General features: G+C 34.5%; 1 protein-coding gene across 1 annotated transcript in view; it reads left to right on the top strand.

Moving 5' to 3' along the window:
* Positions 1 to 265: 265 nt before the first annotated feature.
* LOC150101505 (cytochrome P450 2J4-like) overlaps positions 266 to 12,273 on the top strand; it is a 47,659-nt gene continuing 35,651 nt past the window's right edge. The window contains exon 1 of the mRNA XM_090400689.1: positions 266 to 563. Coding sequence (XP_090256815.1) covers positions 295 to 563 — 269 coding nt within the window. The 5' untranslated portion in view covers positions 266 to 294. The remainder of the gene's footprint in view (positions 564 to 12,273) is intronic.

Genomic DNA, 12,273 nt, shown 5'->3' on the forward strand with positions numbered 1-12,273 from the left:
TTACGACCGTTCGTGAAAACACACCGTTATTCTTGGCACTATAACTGGGCTTCTAATGAAAGAAATATCATAAACAGTTGAAACAATACCAAAGAAGATTGCCGCTTTCGACAACAGGTGACGCAATTAGTTTATTCTATTTTCAAAACGTTCTGTTTCTTTTTGGACAGAGGGCGTAATTATCCTGTTCATCCCCTGCCGGTATACATCAGTACATACAAGTTGCTGATAAAGTGGTTGGCGCTACTCTTGCTTAATAAATGACTCCCGATGTTACTCAACGAGTTAAAGTGAATGCATAAGTATCAAGGTCGACAGTTCAGTCGAACCGAAATGGCGCTAACACGTTTGTTAGCAGTAGCAGAGAGCTATTTTGGTATTTTCGCAATAATTCTTGCAGTGTTTATTAGCATTTTATGTGTCGTGCATTCACGCATACGTGGCAAACGGAAACTTCCACCTGGTCCAATCGGTCTTCCACTGATAGGATATTTTCCATTTCTAAGAAAAGACGTCTACTTAAACTGCATGAAACTCGCTGAAAAATATGGCAGTGTGTTTAGGTAGGTGTTGATTCTATTTTCTAATTTCGTGTTAAGAAGTTTAACACAATAAACCACAATTACTTTGTACATTCCACACATTTAATCATTCAGTCTATTTTCAGTAATTAAGATTTATGAGGGATGTGCACTTATTTATCAAATATTCCAAATGATACTAAATCATAAGTATTAAGCTGTCGGTTAACCAATTGGATTTTAATATAAATTAGTATTTTAAATAATATAATTTTTGTGAAAAAGAAAGCGCCAGTACTTATATAGACTATCTTTATGGAATCTATTATAGAAAAAAAAATTAGAAAAAAATGTAATATTGAACCTATTATATAAATATTTCATAGACCAGAAACTAAGTATTTGATTAACCCTCCTACCAGTCAAGGTCGATGAAATAGCAAGACTACCCCAGACTTTTTCATGGATCAAAACTTCATCGGCATTCTATCTTTTATCAAGTATTTACTCTCCTCCGCTGTTTATCCCTTAACGGCGATTTGAGAGCCATTAGCGATAGCGGATTAACTGTGGTCGAGCGACTTTTGTGTGACATGTCTTTACATGTACTCTGTTACTTCGGATTTTCTTCACTGTACTAGGATATTTGATTTTTTTTTTTTTTTTTTTTTAGCTGAAAAATAAATTGTTCAGAGACGCAAGAAATAAATAAACTTATTTCTTGTGTCTCTTTCCAAAAATTGAAGTTTCACACTGCCAAAATAAATAATCAATCCTGAAATGATCATAGATCAGCCTTTGCAATGAATATACTTTAGTAATAGTTACTTTCCTCCACTTTACTGACAGTATATATTCTTTTTCGCGAATTTTCAAATGTTTGTTTACGTTTAAAATATTTTGTCAAATATTTATATTTTTAAATAACATTTAGTGAAATAAATATGACATTTTGCTTTCTTTCTTTTCCAAATACCTATATATGGATTGTGACATTTCAATTTCAGGAACGATTTTTTTTTTTTTTTTTTTTTATGAACAACAAATGATTATAAACTGCATTACTCGGTTTCCGATATTGTATCTTTTTTAGTATCAAAAATTTATACCTGATGGTATTTTATCAGAGACTCTACGCCTTCTTCTTTTGCTGAAAATTGCAACAGAGTTTTTTTTTTTTTTTTTTGTAGGATGCACATTACTATAATATCCAGTGCTTAACCACTGTAGACATGTTGAAAATATTAGGAAGGATATCCTGTATGGTATGATTAAACATTTATGCTCATTTTTAGGATTTTTTATTGCACCCCCCCCTCTCTCCTGTCCTGGAACTGCGTTGCATAACTACTTTAAATTTCTATATAGCTTTGAAAGCTTTCAGACGGTATTCAAAACCTCTTATTTCAGTTTACCGTTTTGACAAAACAAATAAAGCAGTAATATTGTTGTGTATCGAAGCTTCTAATTCTGTACTCTTTCTTTGAATCTGAAATCAGCGGTCTGCTGAAATTATTCTAAGATTTAAAAATCTGTGCTGTATTTTCGACATGTAAAACCACCACAAAGAAATTTCAATTGTGTTATTTCTGTTTCTTTCTTTTTTTTTTTTAAATCTAAATATTACTACTTCTATTTCTGCTGATTTGTTATTTCTGAAATATGTCTTAGATATGCTGGACAATAATACCCTTACCTAGAGGAAAAGCTAAAAGTCTTAGATTACTGTTTTGGGAAACACAAGACAGAAAGTTTCCTAGAAGTCGCACTAAATTGCCTCAAGCAAGAATGTCTTGTTTCGTTTTCTGTTGTTTAGATATCCTAACACAGTAAAACTGACATTTCTTTCACAGGCTGATGAAGTATTTATGCAAAAAATTATTTATTTATTTATAGTGATCAGTTTCACTTTTATTATCGAAAAATTCGAAATTATTTGATAATTATCTTGAAAAATATTGCTGCTCTTGCTTGCCATCTCACAAACGAATTGTATATTGGGTATACTTTCTAATATTCCTTTCTGCCCAGTAACAAGTTGTAAACTAATGGAGATTACCAACTCCTCCCCCCCCCACACACAACCACCACTGGGCACCAGATCAAAAGAACATGCCCAGAAGGCAGCACACTAAAGTACCTCGTGCAATAACTGAATATTTTACAGGCAGAAATTCCTTGTTCTGTTTTTCCATCTTTCTGATTGATTAGCAGACATTCGAAGCATATTCTGATATTGCATTTGTAGGATGACAGTGCTTTTAAATATTAATTTCCCCTATTAGCCAACATCAAATAACTTCTTGATTTATAATATTAGGGAAATAATATGTATATTTTCTTATTTATAATTTGCAAATTTATAATAATCAAAACTTAGTTTCTGTGTCGAAAAAATTAAACGTTATGTGGAACAATTATTATGGAAAAATCACGAATGAAATAAAAACTGTACCTATATTTCATAACAGCTTTCGGTTGTCTGATAATGTTGCAACGGGAAGGGGGGGGGGGTGATGCAATCAGTGTCGAAATAAAGTTCATTTGTATTGTGAAAGGAAATGAAACTTTCACATTTGATGCATTTGATATACATATATTGAATGATAAAAATAAGCAAATGTATTGCTTACTTTAAAAATTGGAGAATAAAATATCTGAATTATGCAGTAAATATCTATAACTGTTAATTTCATTTTGTAATGACCAATTATACAGGGAAACCAAGAAAGTGAAAGTACAAAGAACAGTAGATTACTATATAATATAAAGAAAAAATTTAGTGATATGATTAAAGAATTTCACTTTATTCTCTATAAAGCAAAGTTGCTCCAGCGTGTCCTAAAGGAAATCTGTGAAGTATTATTCGATTTCGATGGTTTTGTACAAAAATAAAAATAATATAATCTGGAACATCGGTAGTCTGTTTCCTTTTCTTTTTTTAAAAGAATATTTCAAATAATTATCGTGAATTAATTTCTTCGAGAACAAAGAATAATGTTTTGTCTAGAAAGTGATTAGAAAAAAATTAGTGCAAAAAAATTAAAAATTAAATTGGTTCTCCAAGGTAAGGCAATATTTAAGTGAAGAAATTATGCAAGACCTTTATTTTGTCCAGAAATTAAAATTGTATTGTACAATAAAAAGAGAAAACAAAAATATAATTTCTCTATTTTTAGTCTATCGTATATAACTAAAATCCAGTTGACCAGCATAGAACAAGGATGTGCGTTTCTTGTTATAGGCAACTGAGAGGTAGCTATAAATGTGAGATAATCCGATTAACCGTTCTCTTCAGTGTGAGGGTTTATCACACCTTCTAATGGACAGGATGGTCAAATTGCACTTCTTATCCTGGTTCTTTAAACAGGTGGGCTGAATCATATCCAGATTTAGTTGGACGTCTATAGACATCCTGGCCGTTTGGAAGGTTAATACAAGTGATATGAGAAATTATGCTCAGATACCTTTATTTACTGAAATAGAGAGCCAAAAGGCTTCACTTTGCCAAGGCAAAATTATTCAAAAGAAGTAGATATTTCATGGATGAATAGAGAAACTACAAGAGTTTCATGCCAAATATAAAACTATAAAATAACATTTTCGGCGGAGCGAGGCATAAGCAAACCTTTCATGACAGGGACAACTCATAGTAAAGGTGGAGTAAGCTCCGGTCACTATCCTTAATATTTCTCATAATGTAAAACACATCTACTAGCGGACATGTGCTATGTTATACATTCTGGGGTGAGGGTCACTACTCAGACACCTTCGACTATTTTGAAGTCTCATTTGTGGGAGCAAGACCAAAAATACTCGGGTTGAAGTGATGCAGAACTTATATTTTACCATAGGAGTTGCTAAAATAGGTGTCACATCATAAAAGACTTAAAAAAAAAAAAAAAGAAGGTCGAAACGGGTCTGGGTAGTGATCTCCCATAATGCATAACATCATACATGTCTGCTAGTTGATGAGTAACAGCAACAGCCATGTGTCAGTTAACTTCACAGGCTACAGCATTGACATTCATTACCCCCCCCCTACCCAGAACATGGGTGACAGCAACAGCAAAGCATCATTTAAAACTTCATCGGCTACAGCATTGCCATTCATCATCCAAGCTTCCAACCGCTTTTGACCTTTGTTGAGGTCTTGTCAGTGGGAGCCAGACCCAGATGTAAATACTCAGGTTGAAGTGATGTAGAACTCATGTGCTTTACCATACGAGTTGCCGAAAAGGGTGTCACATCACAAAAGGCACCAAGAATTTCTGAAAAAAAGAGCCAAACGGCTTCACTTTGGCGATGCAAAATTACTCAAATTATGCAAATTACTCAAATCGGCTTTGAAATAATGTTCGATACAATATCCACTTAATTTGAATAATTTTGCATCGCTGAAGTGAAGCCTTTTGGCTCTTTATTTTCAGTAATTCTTGGTGCCTTTTGTGCCTCAGAATTTCATAGGTGGGGTTACGAACCCTGTAAGAGAGATTTGCCGAGCATCTGCTACAGCCACAACTCTTCATATGCTCAGCAGAGAATGGAATGCAATTCGTCTCTTCATAACACAGCTTTCAATCTTCCAGGTACCAGAGTACTCACTCAGTGCACCACGGAAGATGATGCTGCATATTAATTTGGGTAATGTGGGACTTGCATATTGCGGTTACATCACAGATACCTATTATGTGAGCCTCAGTTTTGAATGTTTTTGTGCAGATTCGTGTTTTAGTAATATGCAGAACTCAGCATTTAACGTGCAGGAAGAAAAAAGATTGGTTTTTAGTTTTTATACATATTCCTCTTAGAACCGTAAGTCACGATGGATGAGTGTTGAGTCGTGTATTGTGGGTGCACTTTTTGTTGACTCTCTACACTGCCATCTCATTATGACATCATTGATTGTTGACCAGAGATGGCCCAATTTGTGAACAATTTGCCAAAGAGATAGGCCTGCAACATGACATCTTATCAGAACATCTTATTCAAATTCCCTCAGTTCCTTTCTAGCTGTCATTCATCAGGACACAGTTGCACTGACTTGGGAGCTTCATCTTCTTCCAAGTATGTATATATATATATATTTGTCTGCCTTAGATTTTGAATTAGTGACTACATTGCTGTATTTTTAGAAGCTCCTACTGAATTGATGAGGATGATATGATAAACGGAATTTAAAAAATTTAAAGGAACTAGAATTATATATAGAATTATATAAGACCAAAGTATGTGTAACACATCGTTTCAGAGACAAATAATATCCAACAATAGATAATACCAGAACCACAGTATTAAACATTTCAATGGTTAGTACTATGAATGAAGGATGATTTGCAAGTTTCTTTCAAATGCAGCTATTGGATTCCATTATAATCTAGAGATGCACATGAAATACTACCCATAGCAAAAAATTAAGGGCAACAACAAAAAATTGGAAGATGCCAAAGATTAATGGAAAGATCTACAGTATTTGTGAATTAAGAAAGAAGAAAATAAAAATTCATATACATACAGATAATGAAAGTTGTTGATGTTATTTCCAAATTGAAACAATTAAAGTGGAGATGAACTGGAAATATAGCCGAGATGAAAAGCGGACAATCCTTATTTGCCTGCATTCTCAGAGAACCAAGAGATCAGATCCAGTGGAAGACAAAGAGGATGAAATAAAAAAAGGAAATCACATTGAACAATCTGATGTACTCATACACGTCTCATGGAAATGAAGAAAATTGGGAAAGAGGTGTTACTAACTGGATGGATGTATTACGCTCAAAAATTAAAGAAATACTGGAAGCATTCTCTGGCTCAGTTTTCGAAGAAAGCATTCTCTGGCTCAGTTTTCGAAGACTCAGGACAGAATTTGGTGTCGTAGTGAAAAATCACAGAAATTTAATCAAGATGACACAGAGAATATCAAATGGGTATAAGAGATATTAAATATTGGTGTATAAGTATTACAGAAATGAAGTCCACATAATATGCTCGAAATTATGGCCTTTAGTATAGTATATGATCCTTTAGTATAGTATACATATAGCTTAAGATCTTCTCTGTCGACTAACAAGGCCCAACAGTGGTTGGTTATGCTCGATATAGGGGTGTCAGTACTATATGGGTCACATTGATTAAGATAAAGGATCGTGACATGATTAGTTGATAAGATGACTTGATTGTGTGTGTGACGTCATGAGTTTGGTATGTTAGGAATTTCCCTGGGGCATATGTGTCAGTGACGTCAGTTCTTGTTATTTGCTTCATGTATGGAATTATGACTGATGGTAGAGATAAGGATTCGTGATGTGATTGGTGGTGCACTTCCAACAAGATCAAGATAAGATAAGGAATTGTGACGTGGGTGTGTGTGTTGTTGTGAGATGTAGATAAGTGACGTCATTTGTTAGTTGTAAATAAGTGACGTTATTGTTGTCAATGGAAAGGAAGATATATTAATGCATAAGGAATCGTGTCGTGATTGGTGGGACACTTATTACAAGATCAAGATAAGGAATCGCGACGTGGATGTTCGATTTTGGAATGTTTGGAATTTCGCTGGGGAACCTCATCTGTTAGGGACATCATGTGGTGCCTTTGGTTCGCTTATCGCCCTGTGGATGTAATTTTGAGATAAGAATCGTGACGTTAAGTGTTTGGAAATTTCAGAAGAACATATGTCTCTCATGGTGTTTCGGTTTGGCTATTGAATTTTGGGTGATGTTTTTGAGATAAGATATGTCTCATGATATCACATGGTGTTTCGGTTTGGCTATTGAATTTTGGGTGATGTTTTTGAGATAAGATAACTTGGAATATTCACAGGGTGACACACATCTGTCATTGTCATCATGTTTTGTGTTTGGTCGTATATAGATTGATGTACTAATTTTCCAATACATTTTTGGGGTATTTCTTTCCTGTTAAAGGGTGGGAATTCTTAGGGTAGAGTCGTGATTAGGCTTTTCTGGATAATTTAATTATATGTAGATTTATTGTACATATAATTATTAATAATAGATATGTGATTTTCATGTTTGTGTTTGAGGTTTCCCTCAAACACAAACATGAAAAGTCGCTAATGTATCCATGTTGATACTCTGATATGTACCCTATGATTATTCTTGTGAAAAAAAACTATTCAGTATTAGAATTACGCTTACCAAAAGATACGATCAGTGATTATGAAATTATAATTATCAATTGTTATGTTTCAGCTAAATAAAAAAAAAAATTAACTCCCATTTCTTTCCAGAATGGGAACATGTTGGTACTATCTACGTTTTCTGAATATTCAAAATTGTTGATTTTTAACATATAAATTCACAGCACAGAACACAAACACAAGTCTGAAAATGCAGTTATCTTTTTCATTATATATTACTAGGGCTAACATGTATTCACAGCACCTGTATTTTGCTGACTAATATATCTGTCGGCGATCTGTAATTGTTGTCTACTTGTGAACATTTCTATTATTATTATTATTATGGGAAACTCCAAGGAGTCGACAGACTCAACGAAGGAGGCCCTAAGATCATGTCAAGAACAACTATGTCTTTCACACAGTATCTATCATACTTCGCCTTAAACTCATTCATGGTCATAGCACCCACAACAGACTCTGGCAGCGTATTCCACTCATTTACCACTCTCCAAGTAAAGAACCTATCTCTAACACCCCTGTTAACCATATTTTTTCCCAGCTTCCATGTATGGCCCTTAGTCCTCCCACCACCAGCCCTATTCTCAAAAATATCTTCTGGATTAATCTTATAGAAACCAAATAGTAATTTGAATGTCTCAATCATATTACCCCTTTTCTGCCTATAAACCAATTTTTGCAACCCACAAATCTTCAAGCTGTTCTCATAAGGTTCATTCCACAGACCTGCCACCATCTTGGTCACTCGTCTCTGGATCCTCTCCACCTTATCCCCATTAAGAAGAAACCCTGGCACCCATATCTGGGCACAGTAGTCCAGATGTGGTCTTATTCCAGATGTGGTCTTATCAGGGTTCGATATAGAGGAACAATAACTTGTTTGTCTCTACTCCTTAAAGTATTTTTCAGTAACCAAGGGATTTGATGAGCTGTTTTAGCCACTTTTGTAATGTTTCCACTAAACTTCAATTCCGTATCCACCAACACTCCCAAATCCCTGGCCTCATCAATCTCCTGGACTATGGTTCCACCAATGTGATATACTCTGCTAATCTTTTCACTCCAAAATACATAACCTTACCCTATGCCACATTAAATTGACATCCATTTTCCTTAGCACAGTCCTCCAAACTATCCAAATCATCTTGCAAAATTTAGGCATCCTGTGCATTCACAATTGCTCTACCCAACTTTGCATCATCAGCAAACAAGTGAACACTTCCTCTCATATCCTTTTCTATATCGTTAATGAACAAATTGAAAAGTAGTGGTCCAAGAACAGAACACTGCAGCACACCACTAGTCACAAGCTGCCTTTTGGACACCACTCCTGAATAAACCGTTCTCTGGTATCTCTCCATCAACCACCCTACTATCCATCTCACCAACCCTATATCCATCCCCATCTGCTCTAGTTTACTGATCTGAGTTTCTTGTAGTATCCTATCAAAGGCCTTGGCAAGGTCCAGTAGAATCACTGAAAACTCATTACCCTTATCCAGTTCAGTCGTTAGTAGTATGGGAGGCTCTTCTGACCAAATGCTTCCGGTGGGCGTGGCTTTTCCCTGAGGGTATATGTGTCAATGGCTTCAGTTTGGAGTTTCTGACCAAATGCTTCCGGTGGGCGTGGCTTCCTGACGTCATTGTGAGTGACGTCATGAGTTTGGAATGTTTGGAATTTCCATGTGGGCAAGTGTGTGAATGGCTTCAGTTCTTGTGTTTTGGTTCGCGTATGGGATTATGGGTGATTTTTTTGGTTCGCCTATGGAATTATGGGTGATGATAGAGATAAGGATTCGTGTTGTGATTGGTGGGACATTTTAAACCAAATGCTTCCGGTGTGCGTGGCTTCCTGAGTCAGAAATTTCCCTGGGAGCATATGTGGTCACTGGCTTCAGTTCTTGTGTTTTGGTTCGCGTATGGCATTATGGGTGATGGTAGAGATAAGGATTCGTGTTGTGGGTGTGTGTTGTTTTCAGATGTAGATAAGTGACGTTGTTGTTTTGAATAGAAAGGATGATATTAGTGGATAAGAAATCGTGTCGTGATTGGTGGGACACTTCTGACCAGATCAAGATAAGATAAGGAATCGTGACGCGAATGTTTGTTGTTATTGAGTTTGGAATTTCGCTGGGCCCCTTCTGTCAGAAATATCACGTGGTGTGATGGGTGATATTTAGAGATAAGAATCGTGACGTTATGTCTTTGTGCGGTATTTTGGTTTGGGTATGGAATTGTGGGCTATGTTTTGAGATAAGATATCTTTGAATTTTCCCAGGGTGGCACACATCTGTCATTGTCGTCTATGGGAATTCTTAGAGTATGTCGTGATGGCGGGTGTGATTAGATTTTTCTGAATAATTAATTATATACTAGTGTCACTCAAACATACGTTTTTTTTTTTTTTTTTTATTATTTTATTTTATATAGATGTTTGTACTAATTTTCCAATACATTTGGGGTATTTGTTTCCTGTTAAAGGGTTGGAATTCTTAGAGTAAGTCGTGATGGCGGCAGCCTTTCGAGCTTTTCTGAATAATTAATTATATACTGATGTCACTCAACACACATACTTTTTTTTTTTTTTTTCCATACCTCATCTGTATTTTCTTCTATATACATATTCTAATCAAGTTCATATTTTATTCATAATTCATCCGGATATTTTGATTTGTCTAAAAGTAAGATAAGGAATCGTGACGCGAATGTTTGTTATGAGATGTAGATAAGTGACGTCATTTGTTAGTTGTAAATAAGTGACGTTATTGTTTTGAATGGAAAGGGAAATATATTAGTGTATAAGAAATCGTGACAAACATACAGTTTTTTTTTCTTCTCTAGATGGCTGTACTAATTTTCCAATACAGGAAGTGGTCTGATATCCTCAGCTACTTGCAAAGAAGAGTTGACTACGAAATGGACCTCGGTGATTGTTATATTCTGAAATGCCAAGATGGGGAACTAATACTTGATCATACAGGAGCTGATGGAAGTAAGGTTTTTTCTATTAGTTGTGAAGAAGCTGAGAGATTTTCAACAAAAATGTACGACATTGATAATCATTTACTATTTTTGGAAACTGAATTACCATCTGTCCGATTAATGGGAAAAATTATCGCTCAACATTTAAATTCATCAATGGTAAAATTAGACTTTCAAGATTTTATCCAATTCGATAAAGATTCTTTATTTTGGGACATTTACGAACATTTTACAAAAACTGTTTGTGTATATTTGCTGACAAAAGAATGCACAGAATGTTTAGCGAGGCATGGTGTCATTTCCAGACTGACACAATATCAAACGTATGGAAGTGTGGTTACCATGGTATCTGATTTAAAAATTCTTTTGCGTGACCAGCTATTTTGATGTAATGTAACAAAGAAACAGTGAGTAACAAAAATTTTATTCATTGAACTCTTTGGAAAATGTTAAGAGTCTAACTAAATATTGTGAAATATTTTTAGGTAATTACATGTTTCGAATTTTCTCAGTGAATATACTTGTAAATAGTATTTCAGCAAAATAAAATGTGCATTTGTAAACTTAAATGAACAAAGATGTGTTTGTGTTGTTGTGTTTTTCCACAGTGAATTTTTACTCAGTTATTCTGATTAGATCTTGATATTTAAATCCACAACTTTATATCTTAATGCAATTCTGTTTAATTATTTAAAAAAAATCACAACTGTGAAATTAATGCCAGGACAGGAAAAAAAAAAAAGTGTTGAAAACGAAAATCCATGTATTGATTATTTTAGAAATTGTCTAATGCTATCTATTGACATTATTTGAGTTATCTGAAAACAAATCGTTCACATAATCGAAAATCCGAACTGTTAGAATTTGGTTATTTTACAGAGAAAGAAAGAGAGAAGCATCTAATTAAACCAACAAAACGTGACTTTAACACTTCTTTAAAGTTTAGCATAGAGAAAATGTTTGTACTCTACAGATAACACATATACAAATTTTACCTTTCCCTACACAAAGTAAGATAAAAACACACCAACAGTATATCCAACAGCATGTGAAAACATGTCGTTGAGTCATCTGCGCAAAGGTTCATTTTTGAAGGAACGGTCAGGGTAGGGGATGATAAGTGTAAACAGTACTATAAGAAAATACCAGAGAGTCGAGTGAGTTTGGACTTAAGGTAATCGTTCATCCACTGCAGCTGCTGATTTGTGTTTGGTAATGCAAAAATAATGGGTGAGCCACAAATTCATTGAAAGTTTCTTTGTGAAAAGTTCTAATTGTTTAGAATTTTGTAAACGAAAGTTACCATAAAGTATACGATCAGAGCTAATAATCAGTGAAATAATAATAACTATTTATTTGTGGTGCCATATGAAGTAATCGAAGAAGAAGAATGAAGGAAAACGATTATGAAAAATCGACAGTGGGTGAAAAATACGAATTTTCACTTATCATTGGGATAATTGATGTACAATTTTTGTTGAATAGCAGTTCAAATTTATTTCCTAAAGAAATTTGTATTTCTGATGGATTTAGTGTAAGATATGCAGTGACAAAATCACCTTGTAGTTGGAAAGAATTACCTGAAAGAGTTAAAAAACAGAATTCTTG

Source organism: Typopeltis vanoorti, chromosome 11 (genome assembly GCF_054136105.1).
Source record: "Typopeltis vanoorti isolate ZY-2024b chromosome 11, IOZ_Tvanoo_1.0, whole genome shotgun sequence".
Lineage (NCBI taxonomy): Eukaryota > Metazoa > Arthropoda > Arachnida > Uropygi > Thelyphonidae > Typopeltis > Typopeltis vanoorti.